Below are 20,549 nucleotides of genomic sequence, written 5' to 3' on the forward strand. Positions count from 1 at the left end.
CTGGTACAGACCTTTGTGTGTATTTATCGTGAGATATTTTTTTAGAGGCCTCTTCAACCTCCATCTGTAGATATGCCTGTGCCAAGTCAATTTTGGTGAAACGTTTCCCTCCGGATAGTGAGGCGAAAATATCTTCTATCCTCGGAAGAGGATACTGTACCGTGTGAAGGACCGGGTTTCCAGTCACCTTGAAGTCCCCACAGATGCGAATTTTTCTCTGTTCTTCAGATTTATCATTATTCAATGCTTTCTTCATGACTGGAACGATGGGTGTTGCCCACTCGCTCCAATCTATTTTGGATAATACGCCTGCCTTTTCCAAATTCTCCAGCTCTGCCTCGACTGCTGGACGAATTGCGTATGGCACCGGTCTTGCCTTAAAAAACTTGGGAATTGCTGCATCTTCCACTTTTATTGAGGCGGTGATGCCTTTCAAGGTTCCTAGTTTCTCTTGAAACACTTCTTTGGCGTTGGCCAAGATGTCTTTTAATCGTTCAGGTATGACGTCATCATCGTTTTTTTTCTTACTGGTCACCGTCAGTGCCTGAATGGAGTGCCAGTCTAAACGTATTTTCCTGATCCAGTCACGTCCCAACAGCGGTGGACCACCATCTTGTAGAATGTATAAATACAACTTTTGTATTTCCTTGCCGTTGTATACAACAGGCACCCTTATTTTTCCTTTGGGGTATACTTTCTGCCCCGTATATGTTTTCAAGATAATGGATGTGTCTTTTAAAGGTATATGCGGAAATAGCCGCTCGTAATCCCGTCGATTTATGACGGTCAGAGCTGATCCTGTATCTAGCTCCATTTTAACTGGGGACCCTGCTATCGTGAGGGTAACCCAAATGGTCTGGTAATCATCTTTGGCAATTACATTATGTAATTTGAGACAGCTTAGTCTCTTGTTTTTGGAGTTGCTATCGCTCTTCTGGTCTTCGGAGCTACTGTCCGTCATCATTTGTACCTTCCTGTACTTTTCTTTATTGATTTTTTTTTTTCCTGTCTGTGGATTTTTTTTGTCCAGATCGGCATACCCGTGCAATGTGTCCAATCTTTCCGCATTGCCTGCATGCTTTGTCCTTGAACCAGCAGTCCCTCTGGTCATGGGTGGATCTGCCGCAGCGATAACATCTCTCGAAACCGTGTGTCATTTCATGGGTGCCGAAGTCCTGTGTCTTTTGTTGTATCTCTGCAGCTCCTCTTGCGGCTGCTTCGTATGATACAGCCATACTGAAAGCCTTGTCCAGTGTTAAATCTTTTTCAGAAAGCAGCCTTTTCTGTGTTTCTTCACTTAAGAGACCGCAGACGAATTTGTCTCGAAGATAATCTGCTAGTCCTGCCCCGAATTGGCAGTGTTTTGATAGCTTTCTTAATTCGGTGAGGTAATCAGCGTTACTTTCATTCTTGTGTTGATTTCTCTTGAAGAATTTGAATCGTTCCGCTATCAGCAGCGGTGTTGGGTTTAAGTGCTCCTGTAGGGTATCAACAATTTCTTTAAAATTCTTGTCCTTTGGTTTGGCTGGAGTGATTAAATTTCGTAACAGCCCGTATGTCTTTGCGGCCATTAGATTTAGCAGTACTGAAGTTTTTTTTTCATCTTCTATTCCATTTGCGGTGCAATATACCTCCACTCTTTCCACATATGTGGTCTAATCCTCTATCGCGTTATCAAAAGCATCAATATTGCCAGACTTAGGCATCCTAGAAATAAAATGGCGCTTCCCGCGCTTTTTTCTTTTCTGCAGAAAAGATATGGCGCTTCCCGCGCTTCCCCGCCGCTGCTGCCGATGACAACGCTGTTTCCCGCGGTTTCCGTTCTTTTTATTTATTTATTTACAGTTGGAGACTCGTTCCCGCCGGACTCTCTCTCTAGGTCTGAACGCCGACCTGCTTGCAGCGCCGGCCGTCTCCCAAGTGCTCCCTCCCCGTCTGTTACTGCTTGCCTCCGCTTTCGCTGCTTGGCCTATCTGTAGAGCCAGCCGCTGGAGCCCCAGCCCGACGCCCAGGAAGGATTATTGCAGTACCTGCCACCAGCTTGGCTAGCTGGTGAAACCACAGCTTTTTCTTTTTCTTCATTTTCACTCCACCCAGATGCCCCTCGTGAAGCTCCTTTAGAACTTTATCCTGGAGTTTGGGTGGAATCACCACTCTGGATCCACACATCAAGGTTCCTCGGCACACTGACAGCTGTTCTCTTCTTTGCGAGAATGCTGGCAACAGTGGTTCGCCATGTGCTGGCCATCCCTTCACTGTTAAATCGCATCCTCGTCGCCACTGTTGTGTCTGTGTGTTGATAGAGACACTGAAGACAGGAGTTGGTTTCATAGGTGTTTACTAAACAAAGTCTGGAGGGGAACTAACTGATACAACACAATATACAGGCTTATATAGCCCGAGTGGCCATTACCGGCATTACAGTACACATGGGGCTCTTAAAGGCACATACACTACACAACCTGTGTAGAAGTGAACAAGCAAAGTCTCAGTGGAGTAGACTAAACTTCATGTGCACGTTTTGTGGTACGGATGCTGGCTCAGTTCAGTGCTATTGGAAGAGCTCGTGAAATGTTGCAATTTTTATTATTTTTGAATTGAGGTGGTGCTCATTAAGTGAAATCTGATGGTTTAATGACTACAGTTTAATTTATTTTTTGTTTAATAAACTGGATTTGTAGATTATACCAAAGCCATATGTTTGACAGAGCAATTATTCTTCTGTAACCTGAATGCTAGAACGAGAGACCCGTCTTCTCCAATGAGCAAATGACAGTAACAAGGATGATCTGCTCGACCTTCGGCTCTGCATTGTCAGATATTGTGCATATAAAAAGATCACACCAGCACATAGGAAGCGAGGGCTTGCTTATAGTCCTAGATGACGAGTATGAGAAGACCCCTAAAACCTTCAGTGAGTTTATGCCCCCCCACACACAAAAAGCTCCCAATTTCAGCCAGGTCACCAGTAAAGTCACAGGTGGCCTAGGAGTTTGCACTGCAAGAGGAATAGTGGTAACATTTTCTTACAGCTGGCTCAACAGAGACACTGGCAGAAGCCTGGGAACAGGTTGTCGGTTCAATCTTTTGCTTATAGTAAGTACATGGAGTAGGAATGCATCATGTAAAACAGGAGAGATAAACAAAGATTGATATGCTTTGCTGTAGCATTATCTATGATTGTCTAAAACAGGGTGTCCAACTCCATTTAAGTTTCTAGTCAATGGTGACCCCCCCATCAATATCCTGGGGGCCACCATTGCCCAGAAACTTAACTGGCCCAGCCACATAAATACTATGGCAACAAGAGCAGGTCAGAGGTTGTGTATTCTGCGGCGAGCGTCTCACCTCTGACTCCCCAAAGCCTTTCCACCATCTACAAGGCACAAGTTAGGAGTGTGATGGAATATTCTCCACTTGCCTGGATGAGTGCAGCTCCAACAACACTCAAGAAACTCGACACCATCCAAGACAAAGCAGCCTGCTTGATTGGCACCCCATCCACCACCTTAAACATTCACTCCCTCCACCACTGGCATACCGTGGCTGCAGTGTGTACCATCTACAAGATGCACTGCAGCAACTCGCCAAGGCTTCTTCGGCAGCACCTCCCAAACCCGCGACCTCTTCCACCTAGAAGGACAAGGGCAGCAGGCGCATGGGAACACCGCCACCTCCAAGTTCCCCTCCAAGTCACACATCATCCTGACTTGGGCATACATTGCCGTTCCTTCATCGTCACTGGGTCAAAATCCTGGAACTCCCTCCCTAACAACACTGTGGGAATACCTTCACCACACGGACTGCAGCGGATCAAGAAGTCGGCTCACCACCACCTTCTCAAGCACAGCTAGGGATGGGCAATAAATGCTGGCCTTGCCAGCGACGCCCACATCCCACGAACGAATATAAAAAAAAAGCACACAGCTCAATTTGATCTGTCTTGCCGAGCTCCGTCTTTAATTAATTCCTCTGTTGACAAAAACAGCTGATCTACTGGAGGTGAAGTGGGAATTAAAAAAAAGAAAACAGACAGTGCTGCTAGCTTTCTCGGCAGGAACAACTAAGCTGACACTTGCCTAACATTTCAGCAGCAATGCTCCAGTTGTTCAATTGAGACTTGCACGTCTCAATTGAAGGAGAGCAGCACTGCTAGGAGCAGGAGGTGTATGTCAGCAAGGTACACTCCTGCTGCCAGCAATATAGTCTACAATGCTTTTTAATCTGCCAGCCAGTTTTTCCAGAATTGAACACTTGCCATTAATAGTGCTCAATTCATCTCACTTAACTGTGACTCTATGCTGGTACTGATTAACAGGAAAGAGGATAGTCATCAATGCTTGGCCAGACTATCTCAGATTAAATGACTGCTTCAGGCTCACAAAGGCTCAGCCACAAGATGTAACACCATTGCTTTCCACCTCCGTGAATAAATTACTCTCTGCAGAAGGCCAACAAACAGAAAACTCTTAAACCTTGCCCTTAGCAAAAGAGTAGATATAATGGAGGGGGGACAGGGGGGAAAGAGAGGAGCGAAGGGGGGAAAGAGAGGAGCGAAGGGGGGAAAGAGAGGAGCGAAGGGGGGAAAGAGAGGAGCGAAGGGGGGAAAGAGAGGAACGAAGGGGGGAAAGAGAGGAGCGAAGGGGGGAAAGAGAGAGAGGAGCGAAGGGGGGGAAAGAGAGAGAGGAGCGAAGGGGGGAAAGAGAGGAGCGAAGGGGGGAAAAGAGGAGCGAAGGGGGGAAGAGAGGCGCGAAGGGGGAAAGAGGCGCGAAGGGGGAAAGAGAGGCGCGAAGGGGGGAAGAGAGGGGGGAAGAGAGGCGCGAAGGGGGGGAAGAGAGGCGCGAAGGGGGGGAAGAGAGGCGCGAAGGGGGGGAAGAGAGGAGCGAAGGGGGGAAGAGAGGAGCGACGGGGGGAAGAGAGGAGCGACGGGGGGAAGAGAGGAGCGACGGGGGGGAAGAGAGGAGCGACGGGGGGAAGAGAGGAGCGAAGGGGGGAAGAGAGGAGCGAAGAGGGGAAGAGAAGAGCGAAGAGGAGAGAGCGGATTGATCAGGTGAAGGGATACATGACATGAACTATTCCCCATCAGGTCAAAGAAACCTCAAGTGTGCAGCCATGTCCTTAGCTCCCAAACCCGTGACATCTACCACCGAGAAGGACAAGGGCAGCAGGCGCATGGGAACACCACCACCTCCAAGTTCCCCTTCAAGTCACACACTATTCTGACTTGGAAATATATCGCCGTTCTTCCATCGTCACTAGGTCAAAATCCTGGAACTCCCTCCCCAACAGGACTGTGGGAGTACCTTCATCTCAGGGATTGCAGCGGTTCAAGGCAGCTGCTCACCACCACCTTCTCAAGGGCATTTAAGGATGGGCAATAAATGCTAGCCTCGCCAGCAATGTCCACATCCCATGAATTAATTTTTAAAAAGCTTCCTTAGATAACCTATTTCATTCATCCTCAAAGTAATAGTTTACTGCCATTGCCCTCAACTCATATATATGTAAATTTTTATTTCCAATCAAAAGTCCTAAGTCAATGTTCCCAATGTTAATTGCGTCCACACCTTGTGACATCTGCCTTGCATGCTTTAATAGGATTTTCCCATTAATGCAACAGTCTGTGATGCTAGAATACTTAAAGAACCATTTTAGGTCTGCAGTTCCATGCGTTGGCTACAGGGTGACAATGTGGAGCAGCAGAAAGTTCCTTTCTCAGCTCTGAGTCTCAGCGACATTATAGATTTTATCGACTGTGCAAGGAGAGTAACCTGGTGGGATCTATCTATATTTAAAATGTTATTATTTTCACTACATAAATGATTTGAAGTTTTGTCATTTCTCCCCCCACCACCCGCACCCCCCCCCCGCCCAACCAAATGTATTCTTTGTCCATCTCCGTAGGGCCTCGAGAGAGAGAGAGAGCTGAACTGAACTGAACTGAGAGAGGATTTTCATGTTAATTTAGTTCTTCACTTCAATTTTAGTCGCAGTATTTTCGAAGTACATCAATATTTTCAATTTTAATATTTATCTAATTTTTTGGGGTTTCTGTGGCTTGAATAAGGTACATCCTTATTTGCACAACTTTCTTTTATTTGTAGGAACTAAACATCAAAATGTTAGCATATGTACCAGTGGCAGAATTACCCTGCAATCAGAATTTAATGCGAAGTTGGTATTACTACGTCATTTTACATGATCCAATGTACCTTCAGATCCTCCATTATGAAATCAATTAAACTCATTGTCCTGCATCACATGGCACTCTCTTAATTTTCAAGGATAAGAAACCTCTGCATCAAACAGCTCACAAGACTATACCGTAAAAAACAAAGTTTGCAACTCAAATAATATTTACAGTTTTATAAACAACAGATGCGTTCAAATAAAACTAAGGCACTAATTAAATACCCAGGTTCATGTATAAGAAATTTGAATTTAAATAGCACTTTTAACGTGGAAAAACATCCCAAGGCTCCACAGGCATAAGGAAAAAATATCGCTGAGCCAAAGGAGATTAGGAAGGGTGACCAAAAGTTTGGTCAAACAGGCGGGTTCTGAGGAGAATGTAAATGGAGGTGAGGTGAAAGCAGATAGGGAGGGAATTTCAGAGCGTGGGGCCTAGGCGGCTGAAGGCACAGCCACCAACGGTGAGGCAAAGGGAGAGCTGATAGTCAAGAGGCTGGAATCAGAGGAATGAAGAGATGGGGGGTGGGGGAGGGGGGGGGGAGAGAGAGAAAGAGACTGAAAGAGGTTACAGAGATAGGGAGGGTGAGGCAATGTGATGGACAGGATATGGAGTGGGAACTTCATTTCAGTGTTACTGAAAACAATGGCTTCAGTCTTCCCAATGTTTAGCCAAAGGAAATCGCAGGGAGTGGAGAAGTAGTAGATTATTTTGTCAGCTTACATGTGGATGCTGACCTCATGTCATGTGGGTGATGTCACCAAGGGAGAGTGGTTAGACGAGGAACAAGAAGCACTTAAGGCTGGATTCTTTTGGGGGCTCCTGATGTGACGGTGCAGGGTTGGGAAGATGAACCATTGACTTGCTGCATTTAAATTCACTTTAAATAGGCCTATTATTCTGTAAAATTCAAGATTCCTCAAGTTCTACAGAATGCTCTGTTCAGGTATAACTAGAGAGAGATAATTACAATACAGGTAAAATCAATAAATTAGTTTAATAGCTCTCAGGAAGGAAACAAAACATTATATAATTCTGCACATCTCTCTAGATGTCCATATTCAATTACTACGATAAGGTCCCATTACGTTACCCAAGGTGGGGAACTTTACTCATCGTGCACTTCGTTTTCTCCACAAAACATGTTTAATAGTGGTTACAGGCAGCACCCAATTTGACTGGCATGCTTGATGATACCCACATCTCTGGGCACTGGCATGGGCCTCACTTACTATTAAAGCAGCTCTAGGGCGATAATGCTAACCCACAAAATAGCAAGCCTCATTTGTAAACAAGGTACAATGTGATGAAGCCGAAGGATTCCCCAAATTCCTGTGTCAGCTCATTTGTATGTCACGGCCATTTTGAAAAACTAATCTGAAACTCAAATTATTTTGACCATCTCTCTAATCCCCTCCCCCCAAAAAACATACTCCAGAACACTTATAGTATATTGCATTGAGCAACAGACCCCTTCCACGTGGCAATCCTAGCTCATTTGATGGTGCACGATGCTTTTGATACTCAGTGTTGCCACAAAACATCCCAAAAGAATGTTGCTATTAGTCTTGCATATTTCTGACCCCAAGCAATCTGTGCAAGTTGGAAGGGACAAGAAACCCATAATAAATTGCCTGTAACTGCAGGGTTGAAGCTTTGCATATTTTACAATGCCTTCTTAGAGTATCTGCAGTGAAACTTCAAGAAGCAGTTATTTCCCTAATTGACTCAGCTTCTTCTTAACAATATGAAAAAGAAAAGATATTGATTTGGATTTTAAAAAATCATTGCTCTGCCAGAGATATACAGTACAATTATATTTTGGATGATTCCTAAAAGAAAAAAAAGGGGTTTGCTAATAAATTACTTTGAAGCCATGGAAAATCAAAACTGCTTGTGACATTAGTTACTAAACATCTTTTAAAGATCTATTTTTTAAAATTAAATTTGTGCACCAATGTGCTGCATCTGACGTGAGTTTCCTCTTGCTATTTTCCATATATTGGAAGTTATGGAGGAGCATGGGAGAAGCTCCAAGGAAATTCCCAGTGCACATAATACAGAACAAATGATAACTTTAAACATGAGTGGGAACAATTCAACTTTGAATTAAAAAAAAATTCATTCTTGGGATGTGGGTGCCAGTGGCAAGACGGGCATTTATTGCAGGTCCCTAGTTGCCCTGAAAAGGTGGCGGTGGGCCTTCTTCTTGAACCGCCATTAGTGGCTTGCTAGGCCACTTCAGAGGGCCGTTAAGAGTCAACCACATTGGAGTGGGGTTGGAGTCACATATAGACCAGGCCAGGCAGGTTTCCTTCTCCAAAAGGACCGTGGTGACCCAGTTGGGTTTTTACAACAATCCGACAGCTTCATGGTTACTTTCACTTTTACCAGCTTTTTATTTCCAGATTTTATTTTAAAACTGAATTCAAATTCTCAATTTGGTGAGATTACTAGTCAATAACATAACCATTATCCTGTACCCGATTTGATGGGATTTATTACACGAATTGCAATGATTTTAAAGTCATATACATCCTCAGTTGATTGATAAATTGACAATAATTGACTATATAAACCAATTGTTTGGTAATAAAAGTCCTCTATATTCAGTACTAGACTAAACTGGCCACCCTGTGTATTGCCATTCAGTGTAAAGCACTGCAGAGACCAGAGGTATAGGTGGTTAGTTCCAGCTGAAATCAATTTCAGGCCTCTCCAAAGTTCAGGCATTTCTTTACTACAGGAAACTTTTTTTTATCCGGCACGGACGGGACCGACGTGGTGCCGGTTCATCAAAAATTTCAGATAACCGAATGCTATAGTAAAAGATATAGAGCTGAGAGCTCCGTATAAAGCAACAAACCCTGTTGCTTGCTTCAGAACAATGGGCACAAGTTGCAAGCGTCTCTGTCGCTCAGCAACAGCTGCAGCCACAGCCTTGCACAGCAACAAATGGAGTAAAAAAAATAAAAGCTACCTGAACCTACTCCTGAATTTTGATGGTTAACCGACATTTCCGGTTATTTAGGTGCCGGTTAATTGAAAGTTTCCTGTATATTGCAGCAGTTTATACAATCAGTTGTATAAACTGCTGCAATATAGTAAAGAAATGCCTGAACTTTGGAGAGGTTTGAAATTGATTTCAGCTGGAACTAACCACCTATACCTCTGGTCTCTGCAGTGCATTACACTGAATGGCAATACACAGGGTGGCCAGTTTAGTCTAGTACTGAATATAGAGGACTTTCATTACCAAACAATTGGGCCTTTGATATTTATATTTTTATAAAAGACTGTAATAGCCTACCTTACTGTGAAGAGATTAAGGAAATGGTAAAATCGTATATTCTGTGCATATTACTTGTTTTTGGACGACATGTTAAACCAGAGCTGTGCCTGCCAGCTCAGGTGAATGGTACTATTCGAAGAGTGGGAGATCATATAACCATTCATTCACTTTCTATTTATGCAACCTTGTTGTGTGCAAATAAGCTGCTGCACTCACCTGCATAAGGGACTTCAGTTCAAAAATAATCAATTGGTTATGAAGCATGTTTGCAAGTTCTGAGGACACAATAAGGCATATAAATGCGTGTTTTTTTCTCCTATTGCGTAACCTTTGCCACAGATTTAAAGCAATAACAACATTACACCTAAAGACAATTTGATGAGCCACAATAAAGCAGGAAATGCCAGTCTAGCTGTCCTTACCTGCAGCTATACTATTCCGTCTCCTTTTCTTGATTGGTTTGCTGTAACGGTCAATGGAACATTCTGTCACCAGTGGGCTATTTGCATCATTAAACTGCAGTGGTTCGTTGTTGTTTGCAGGGTCAAAGGGCAACTGGTTAAGCCCTGTAAAAGTCAGAGAATAAGGATAGCACATTAGCCTCTGTGTACAAGGAGAAAATGTATTAACTAGTGGTTAAAAGGTACAACCGAAACACAATCTATGAGTGCATCAGGCAACAAGCGGACAGAATCATACAGCACAGGAGGCGGCAATTAAGCCCGTTGTGCCTGTGCCAGCTCTTTGAAAGAGCTATCCAATTAGTCCCCCTTAGTTTGACATGGAGTTCAAAAAGGAAAGACTGAACAGATTCAGCTTCTCTGTGCCTTCCTGTTTAGTCAGGTTATTGAGACCTTATTTATTTTCACAAAAAAGAAAACCGAAAGCATGAAACTTTAAATAGAGGACACCGCTTTTTCTCCATGGCTATTTTTTCCCAAGATATTCAGAAGATACATACAATCCTGTTGAAATATCCATATTTTGCAAATTCTTCACAATTTTATTCAGCTGTAATGCTCAAATTTAAGAAAGCTTCAGTATCTGTGCTAACCATGTTTATGAACAATCTCTTTATTCAGCACTGTAAAAATCAAATCATTTTAAGGAACAGAAGCAGTTTTTTTTCTATTTTCATTATTAATTGTCCATCTATAAAAAACACCCTTGGAAAATGTTACAGACAAATCTCATAAGTAGCAAAACACTTTGATTGGATTAGAATTAAAATATTAAAAATTTTACAACACAAGCAAATCTTCAATAGAAACTAAATACATCATGATACACTTATACCACACTGGGCTGTGCATATTTCTTACACCCATAGAACTAAAATCCTACTATATTGTAGCCTCGCTATAATGAACTAGTTAGTAAACATCAAGTACATACTTTATAGCTAGGTGATCATTTTTACTTAATTACTACACTTGACAACTATACTTGGTATGTTGCAGTCTATCATTCCAGCCATGGCACTGCAGGAAAAAACCTTTGAATTGTCTAAGAGTCAGCTAGATTCTGCGATGGAGAGGCAGGGACTGTAGGTTTATTTCTGAATGGATGGCTACAATGAGCTTCCTCAATTCATATTTATCTTGTGTCCTGGAACACGATTCTTTTACAAAAAAAAGTAACATTCAGGCTTTCAGGTTTCCCCCATGATGCTGCATCAGAGACTCAGTCTGCGGCAGGCCTTCTGTTCTTTCTCTTGTCTGGAACAGGCATGTCCTGTTGTCTCTCACAATAGAGAAACGTTGCACCATTTATTTTGCTTTCACTTAGGTCTTCAATTTTAAAACAATCATCAGATGCAGAATAGGAAGTTTTTTTCCTTCTCCAACTACTTGCCTTATGAATGAGAACGGTTTATAAATAAAATCTGTCCCGAATGGCTGTTATGACTCTATGGCTAAAAATAAGTAGTTTCAATATTAGGCTATTTTATCCTTGGTGTCAACAAGAAAATAAGAGAATCCAGTAAGCTGACCGTTGATATGTACACAAAACAAGCAGGAAGATTATTACAAACTACCCATTGACGGCAGCTCACGTTGCAGCACTGATTTCTAAAAATTAGCATATGTGCATTATGTTATAATTAGGAGCAAAGACTTCATTATTCAAACAGGAACAATGATATTTTCAGCAGACAGTATTTGCAAACAGTCCCTCAAGCCGAAGAAAACTGAATAGAGTGGAACGGATACAACACAAACTCCATCCCTCAAATGTTCACTCAATCTCTCCGTATCATAATCTACTGACGCAGTATCCGCATTGGTGCGGTGAATGTTTTTCAGGGGCAATAATCAAATGGCACTGAGAAGGTAGTTCTGAAGAGAGAATTTACATCCATATAACACTGTACCAGAGGCTGCTTTTTATTTAGTGTCAGTAGTTCAATTCTGAAATTGCTCATTAAGTAGACTTTTGGGACGTACTCAACTACATGTAATGCAAACAAATTCTCTTAAAATTCTTAATAGAATAGTCAAGATAAGGTGTTATAAAAAGTCTTCCTTAAATGTCCATAAGAACACAGCTCCATTGCAAAATGTTCATTTAGCACTCAGCAATTAATTGTACTTGCACTACTATGGAGAACGAAACAAGGCATCTTAGCACCATCTCCTTCCTTACCACATTAGTCAGCCTTCTGCCTGTACTGTGCATGGAGTGTTATTGACAGAAGATATAGACTGGGGCAATTAATTTAACCAATTTCCAAATTTCATGAGAATATTTTTTTTTAAATACATGCAACTTTCTCTGCTAATATGGATTCCAATCCAGTCCCTAAAGTGTTTTCCCTTTGATGCACATTTTTACATAGAATTACATTAGAATTTACAGCACAGAAATAGGCCATTATGCCAAAGTAGTTTAATACTGCAGCAACTCGCCAAGGCTTCTTCGGCAGCACTTCCCAAACCCACGACTTCTTCCACCTAGGACAAGGGCAGCAGGCACATGGGAACACCACCACCTCCCAAGTTCCCCTCCAAGTCACACACCATCCTGACTTAGAAATATATCGCCGATCCTTCATCGTCGCTGGGTCAAAATCCTGGAACACCCTCCCTAACAACACTGTGGGAGTACCTTCACCACACGGACTGCAGCAGTTCAAGGCGGCGGCTCACCACCACCTTCTCAAGTGCAATTAGGGACGGGCAATAAATGCTGGCCTTGCCAGCGACGCCCACATCCCATAAACGAATAAAAAAAAGACTATGGATTTTGTATTCAAAACTCTATTGATACTTGTCTGAAGATTTTTAAAAAAAAAACACTTTGTTGTTGTGAAATAAATTGTATGCTCTATTAGGTCATAAGTTTCATAGGATGGTAACAGCGGCATGACTCCTGACACTTTCCCTTTTAATTCAAATGAAATGCTGTTGAAAAAAACTGTTTTCTCCAGTAATGACTGAATGCCTGTAGGCATTAGAGGAAAACAAACTATTTTTTATGCATATTATTTCCAAACATCACTTCATTATACAAGCACTGAGATCCAATTTAATTTTAATCTTTGGCGATATCATTTACCCACTCTCATGTCATTGCAATCGTATGAACATAAACAGCTTTCAGCTACTTCAAATCGGAATTCACAGGCTTCATTCAATTTTCACTGTTGCACAAGGCATCCAACTAAAACTTGTAGCTGAACTGATTTCTTCTGAAAAATTGCCTTATAACACCGATTGAGCACAGGTCCCTCTCATCCAGAAGTATTCTCTTCCAGGAACATTTTAACAAATACACTAGAGCTAAAATTCCAAGATTTGGCACAGAGCACCAGAGTGGGGACCAAAAAATGGGGCAGAACTGGTTTGTACCTGGATTTTGACATTTTCTAATAGGTGAGGCCGTGTACAGATCTTCCGCCCGCTCACCCGCACCACCCATCCCTCACCCCTCACCAATGTCAGGGATCATGACTGGCGAGTTCCCAGGAACCACAGGAATTCTGCCCTTAAAAAGCCTCAGTGTAACTCATTTCAGTTGAGAACTGATGTGAAACCTGCTGAGACACCAGGAAAGTCTCCTAGACGTCGCCAGAAATAAGGTAATTTATCTCAGAGGGGATTGATTACCTTATTCTGCTAGAGAAATGACTCCCATTCAAGCCAAAAATCTTTCCATGTTTGTTTCTTTCTTCCCTGAGAAGGGTCTCAGAGATGACTGAGTGGAGCAGCTAGGTGCCATTCAGTCTTCAGACAGGCGGATCAGGGAGGGCTTCTCTAAATTTACCTTTTCAGGTAGTAGCTGCCACACCGAATATGCTAATGAACCCATAGCTGCAATTTGGAACAGGGTCGGTGCCCTTCAGTTTCAGCGGCACTGGGTTCTGCTCCGCTTCACATCTGCCTGTTGAAGTTTCAGCCCCAAAAAATATTCATTCAGGGGATATGAGCGTCACTGGCAAGGCCAGCATTTATTGCCCATCCCTAGTTGCCCTTGAGAAGGTGGTGCTGAGCCACCTTCTTGAACCACTGCAGTCCGTGTGGTGAAGGTACTCCCACAGTGCTGTTAGGGAGGAAGTTCCAGGATTTTGACCCAGCGACGATGAAGTAACGATGATATACTTCCAAGCCAGGATGGTATGTGACTTGGAGGGGAACTTGGAGGTGGTGGTGTTCCCATGCACCTGTTGCCCTTGTCCTTCTAGGTGGTAGAGGTCGCGGGTTTGGGAGGTGCTGCCGAAGAAGCCTTGGCGAGTTGCTGCAGTGCATCTTGCAGATGGTACACACTGCAGCCATGGTACATCAGTGGTGGAGGGAGTGAATGTTTAAGGATGCCAATGAAGCGGACTGCTTTGTCTTGGATGGTATCAAGCTTCTCGAGTGTTGTTGGAGCTGCACTCATCCAGGCAAGTGGAGAGTATTCCATCACACTCCTGACTTGTACCTTGTAGATCGTGGAAAGGCTTTGGGGAGTCAGGAGGTGAGACACTCGCCACAGAATACCCAGCCTCTGACCTGCTCTTGTTGCCACAATATTTATGTGGCTGGTCCAGTTAAGTTTCTGGTCAATGGTGACCCCCAGGATATTGATGGTGGGGGATTCAGTGATAGTAATGCCATTGAATGTCATGGGGTGGTGGTTAGACACTCGCTTGCTGGAGATAGTCATTGCCTGGCACTTGTGTGGCGCGAATGTTACCTGCCATTTATCAGCCCAAGTCGGAATGTCATCCAGGTCTTGCTGCATGCGGGCATGGACTGCTTCATTATCTGAGGAGTTGTGAATGGCACTGAACACTGTGCAGTCACCAGTGAACATCCCCACTTCAGACCTTATGATGGAGGGAAGGTCATTGATGAAGCAGCTGAAGATGGTTAGGCCTAGGACACTACCCTGAAGAACTCCTGCAGCGATGTCCCAAAGCTGTGATGACTGACCTCCAACCACCACAATGGTGGAGCCCAGCACATGAGTGCAAAAAACAAAGCTGAAGCGTTTGCAACCATCTTCAGCCAAAAGTGCCGAGTGGATGATCCATATCGGCCTCCTCCTGAGCTCCCCACCACCACAGAAGCCAGTCTTCAGCCAATTCGATTCACTCTACGTGATATCAATAAACAGCTGAGCGCTCTGGATATAGCAAAGGCTGTGGGCCCCGACAACAACCCGGCTGATGTGCTGAAGACTTGTGCTGCAGAACTAGCCGCGCCTCAAGTCAAGCTATTCCTGCATACAGCTATAAACTGGCATCTATCTGACAATGTGGAAAACTGCCAGGTATGCCCTGTCCGCAAAAAGCAGGACGAATCCAAACTGGCCAATTACCGCCCCATCAGTCTACTCTCAATCCTCAGCAAAGTGATGGAAGGTGTCGTTGACAGTGCTATTAAACAACACTTACTCACCTATAACCTGCTCACTGATGTCCAGTTTGGGTTCCACCAGGACCACTTGGCTCCAGACCTCATTACAGCGTTGGTCCAAGCATGGACAAGGTGTGATTCTGTGGGTATGACTATGTCAGGCTGTTGCTAGCTTTTTATTCTAGATTTATTTAGTTAACTGAATTTAAATTCCCCAGCTGCCGTGATGGGATTTGTACTAGTGTCTCCAGATCATTAGTCCAGGCCTCTGGATTACAAGTCCAGTAACACGGTTTATAAAAAAAAGCAGCCACCAGAAAATACAAATTTTTGGTCAGGTAGTATTAAAGGGGAATATCAGTGTAGAGGGTAGTTCTTTTATATTTAAACTTCTTGCCACTTTACTTCATACAGATTTGAGAAGACAGCAGTTTCTTATTTAGTTTTCCGACTATCACACACCACTCCCTGACTAGTTCTCAGGACTTTGCCAATGCGGCTCTTGATCCATTTGCTAGCAGCTTCATAAAACATTACCCAGAGTGAAGCGACCAACTAGTTTTTCCTCCTCCTCTGCCCGAGATCATTGGTCTTCTGCTCACTTCCTACCCAAGACTGCAAAAATGGGAACTCATTGTTCAGGATCAGTGAGCATCAATCAGTAGTCAGTCACTCAGAGACACTGCAAGTTGGAACACGAAACAGTGCAGTGCTGAACCATGTTCCATACAATTACTATATCTATTAGTTTACACCGAATCATCATCCACAATTTTTTTTAGCCTGTGAATACAGACATCAAGCGGGCTCTTTGAGAAGTACACCTGCTAGCTGGCACTGAATTGTGCAGAGTTATTTTGTACAGGCACCTATTGGGAGCCTTAAAATTTTTTTAACCTGACCTGCAATGAATCATTTTTGGCACACTCCATCAGGGATCAGGACATAAATAACGCTTACCAATCAACGCGTAAGTAGAGTAACTGTGTGAAATGTAATACTCGTCAGTGGGTGCACTCTCAAAAACCTGCTGCTTAATATCAATGCAAGTGGTTCTGCTTTACAGCTGTTCGAACCACGTTTGTCTCTTGGGCCCTATGGAGAAGTTTGGTTATGTTTTAACACAAGGGTTTGCATTCCACAACATTCAAAAAGCACAGTGGTATAAACTCTATATTCAAAGTAATCTCCCTACAGTTACATCCCTTCTAACAAGTGTAATTGGTACTCATGGGTAGCTTAGCACATTGCCCTTTCACTTTTGGATTCTGTTGAATCCAGTTCAGACTGAGGGGATAAAAGTTCTCTCACTATTTCAAATGAGCTTGACCAGTCTCAACTCAGTTCCTAGTGGACTTGGGTCCATGTCACAACGATGCAGTGAATTCAACATTAACTGCCGACCTCACTCTGAAAAGCCACAACAGCTGGAGTAGAAAATGTCACATTGTTGCAAGAGGAGCTGATCTTCTGAGGTTGGGACATAATCAAGTTACAGGAAACTCTTTTATCCGGCACCGATGGGACCGGCGTGGTGCCGGTTTATCAAAAAGTCCGGATTACAGAGAGTTATAGTTAAAAGGTACGGAGCTCCATACACAGCAACAAATCCAAGCTTCCCTGTTGCTTAGCAACAGGTGCAAGAAGCCCGACCACAGACCAAGCGTCCCTGTTGCTTAGCAACAAGTGCAGGAACCCCCCCGCCCCACCGATTACACAGCCAAGAATCAAGAAATGGCCACTAAACTGAACCTACTCCTGAATTATTTTGCCGGTTAACCGAGATTTCTGGTTGTTTGGGTGCCGGTAAATCGAGAGTTTCCTGTATTAGAATAAAGAAAGATTTACTCTACGGCTTGCTGTGCTGTACTTGACATGGGAGTGCTTGATGCTGACTGTCTGAAATGGAGAAGTGTTTCGTTTCTCAGTGGTGCATTCAAATAAATTCACCAAAATATTTTTGTAGAGGCATAATGCTCTGTATGTTGGGGCCTTTTAACATCTTTCCACCATGTTTATGGCAGAATCTGGCAATACAGTAATGTTTCCAGAGCAATATCTCTGGATACTATTTATATCTCAGGACATCTTTATGTTCTAGTATATAGATAACAGTTTTACATATTTAAGATTGATCCAGGTGATGTAGTTATAAAGAAATCCACACATCCAATTTTTATATTTCTCTAGTCTAATGATATACAGTGAACCTGTCTTGAAGGCCACCCACACATAATAACCATAAACCCTCAGTCCAGATAATAAGTGAGAAATCCAGATATAAACCTATGGTAGACTATCGCTTGAAGTCTGTTGCAAATAATCTTTTGAATCTAACAAGTTTTGATGCTTTGCGCCAACAGTTCACAGGATAATTATAGATGAGGAGGACCACTTGGATGATCTTCATCAATCCAGAAAAAACTTATATTCCCCACTGCAGGATCTAATTGTGTCTTAAATTATTACGCGATTTTCACATCCATTGCTGTATCTGAAAGTCAATTCCATATGTTGATCACTCTTACGTGAAGAACTTGCCAACAATCTTAAATTTAGCTTTTACTAGTTTGAACCTCTGTCCCCTTCTCTTGCTTTCACAATTTAATTAATATTCTAGATTTACCTTTTCCATACCATTAACTATCTTGCATACTTTTTATAAGATTAACTCTCAAGACAACTCCTCTCTGGGTTGAAAAGCCCAAGTTTCTCCAGTATTGCTTTATAATGTATACCTTTTAGACTAGGAATCAGCCTTATGGAATTTATCTGCACAGTCTCCCGTGCTTGAACGTATCCCTTGTTTCTTGACAATGGAACTGGGCACAGTACTGAGCACTGGAGTGGAGCTAATTTACAGAACAAACGGGAAACTGTTCAACCTCCGTCACCTCCAGTCCAGATCCAAGGTCATCCCATCCTCTGTCGTCGAATTACAGTATGCAGGCGATGCTTGCATCTGCGCTCACTCGGAGGTCGAACTCCAAACCATCGTCAACACCTTCACCGAAGCGTACGAGAGCATGGGCCTTACACTAAACATCCGTAAGACAAAGGTCCTCTACCAACCTGCCCCCGCCACACAGTGCTGCCCCCCCGATTATCAAAATCCACGACAAGGCCTTGGACAACGTGGACCACTTTCCATACCTCAGGAGCCTACTGTCAATAAGGGCAGACGTCGACGACGAAGTCCAACACTGCCTTCAGTGTGCCAGTGCAGCCTTCGGTCACCTGAGGAAGAGAGAGTGTTTGAAGACCAGGATCTCAAACCCGGCACTAAGCTCATGGTCTACAGGGCAGCAGTGATACCCGCCCTGCTGTATGCCTCAGAGACATGGACCATGTACAGCAGGCACCTCAAAGCACTGGAGAGGTACCACCAATGCTGACTCCGCAAGATCCTGCAAATCCATTGGCAGGATAGGCGCACCAATGTCAGTGTTCTTGCTCAGGACAACATCCCCAGCATCGAAGCTTTGACCACGCTCAATCAGCTCCGATGGACGGGTCACATTGTCTGCATGCCCGATACGAGACTCCCAAAACAAGCGCTCTACTCGGAGCTCCGACACAGCAAGAGAACCCCAGGTGGGCAGAGGAAACGCTTCAAGGGCACCCTCAAAGCCTCCTTGAAAAAGTCTAACATCCCCACCGACACCTGGGAATCCCTGGCCCAAGCCCGCACAAAGTGGAGGAGAAGCATCCGGGAAGGCGCCAAACACCTCAAGTCTCTTAGCCGGGAGCAAGCGGAAGCCAAGCGCAAACAACGGAAGGAGCTAATGTCAATCCAAGCACCTCACCCACTCGCCCCTTCAACCACCGTCTGCCCCACCTGTGACAGAGACTGTAGGTCCCGCATTGGACTAATCAGTCACCTGCAAACTCATTTTTAATGTGGAAGCAAGTCAGCCTCGGTTCCAAGGGACTGCCTAAGAAGAAGTACATAGTACTGAGCTGCGGTCTGACCAAAACACTGAACAGTTTGATCACAGCTTCCTGAATATTGTACTATTTTAGGTATATAGCTCAACATTCTACAGGCTTTGCTGATTGCTGTTCTGCATTGATTAGACATATTGAGCATCAAGTCTGACTCCTAGGGCTGGATTTTGCGGGGGAACAGCGGGCGTGATCGGTGGCGGGTCGGGTGGGAAAGTGGTTTTCCCCCCCCCCCCCGCGGGTCGGGACCCCACTGTCAACCCGCCACCACACGCTTTTCCCAATGTCAGGTCTGTCAGCGCTGAGCAGACCCCGACACGCAACAGCGGGGGGAGGCAATTAAAATCATTAGTGGCTTGTTTACAGCAAATTATCAATGTTTTTTTCCCCAGCTTTTTGGACTTGACAGGTCACCTACCGGTGTCCCGCTGTGCCTAGACCTTGTCTGTGAAGCTGAGGCAGGAGGTCAGTGGCCATTGAATCAGCTGAAGAGTTGCCAGCTTCAAATGTCAAGTCAAAGCTCCCAGCAGATTGAGATTTTTCCCTAAACTGCTAGCTTCTCTAAACTGCATTTCCACTACATATTCAGGATGCTGCAAGTCTTTAGACAAGTCTCCATCCAGTCTAACCTCATTACCTCTCCCACCATTTACAGATCGCTTCTGTCATCTCTACTTCACCTGCCATCTATTCCATCAGCATGAGTGCCCTTGAAATTCTCTCACCTTGGTCCTCAGAATCCGACCATGATCAGCCCCAACACCAGCAGCACCACCAACCTTCTCCGCAATCAACTGATGCTGTACAGGACACAGGGCATCAGCACCCAACCACATTGCTGCCTGGGAGGCCAGGGATGGCCTTACCATGTCCAGATTTACTTGATGCTGTACACCCTGGCTGCCACATGGTGTGCCAGGTTGGCACCACCCCACACCAACACCATAAAGCATCCCTACAATGTCCAAGCCATTCCTTTCACACACATCACCATTGCTGGGGGGGGGGGGGGGGTGGGTGGTGGTACCGTTATGTCTCATCATTCACTACAACTCCTTAAGACACTTCCAAAGGTGCATACCAATCTGTCCAAGAATGCAAAGTGTTGAAAATAAAGGTTTCAATGTTTAACACCACATTAACAGAAACGTTACATCAACATTGCATAAAACACCCAAGTGCCTACCCTTGTGTGTTGTTAGTTGGTATGATTGAGTTGGTATGATTGCACTAGGATGAGGGTGAGTGTGAGGGGTGGCTAGTGAGATGGGGATGTGAG

The 20,549-nt window shown here is 44.0% G+C and overlaps 1 protein-coding gene across 10 annotated transcripts in view; it reads right to left on the reverse strand.

Moving 5' to 3' along the window:
• Positions 1 to 20,549, reverse strand: part of LOC147125071 (ecto-NOX disulfide-thiol exchanger 2-like) — a 361,733-nt gene that overhangs the window by 121,963 nt on the left and 219,221 nt on the right. For 9 of the 10 annotated variants that reach the window (XM_085996910.1, XM_085996945.1, XM_085996909.1 and 6 more), the window contains one exon: positions 9,905 to 10,048. In XM_085996910.1, the coding sequence (XP_085853036.1) occupies positions 9,905 to 10,048 (144 nt within the window). Of the gene's footprint in view, positions 1 to 9,698; positions 9,758 to 9,904; positions 10,049 to 20,549 lie in introns of all 10 variants that reach the window. The other variant, XM_085996960.1, reaches the window with a different exon arrangement.

This window comes from Somniosus microcephalus, chromosome 1 (assembly GCF_052327205.1).
Source record: "Somniosus microcephalus isolate GS21.2 chromosome 1, FLI_Smic_1.0, whole genome shotgun sequence".
In the NCBI taxonomy this organism is placed as follows: domain Eukaryota; kingdom Metazoa; phylum Chordata; class Chondrichthyes; order Squaliformes; family Somniosidae; genus Somniosus; species Somniosus microcephalus.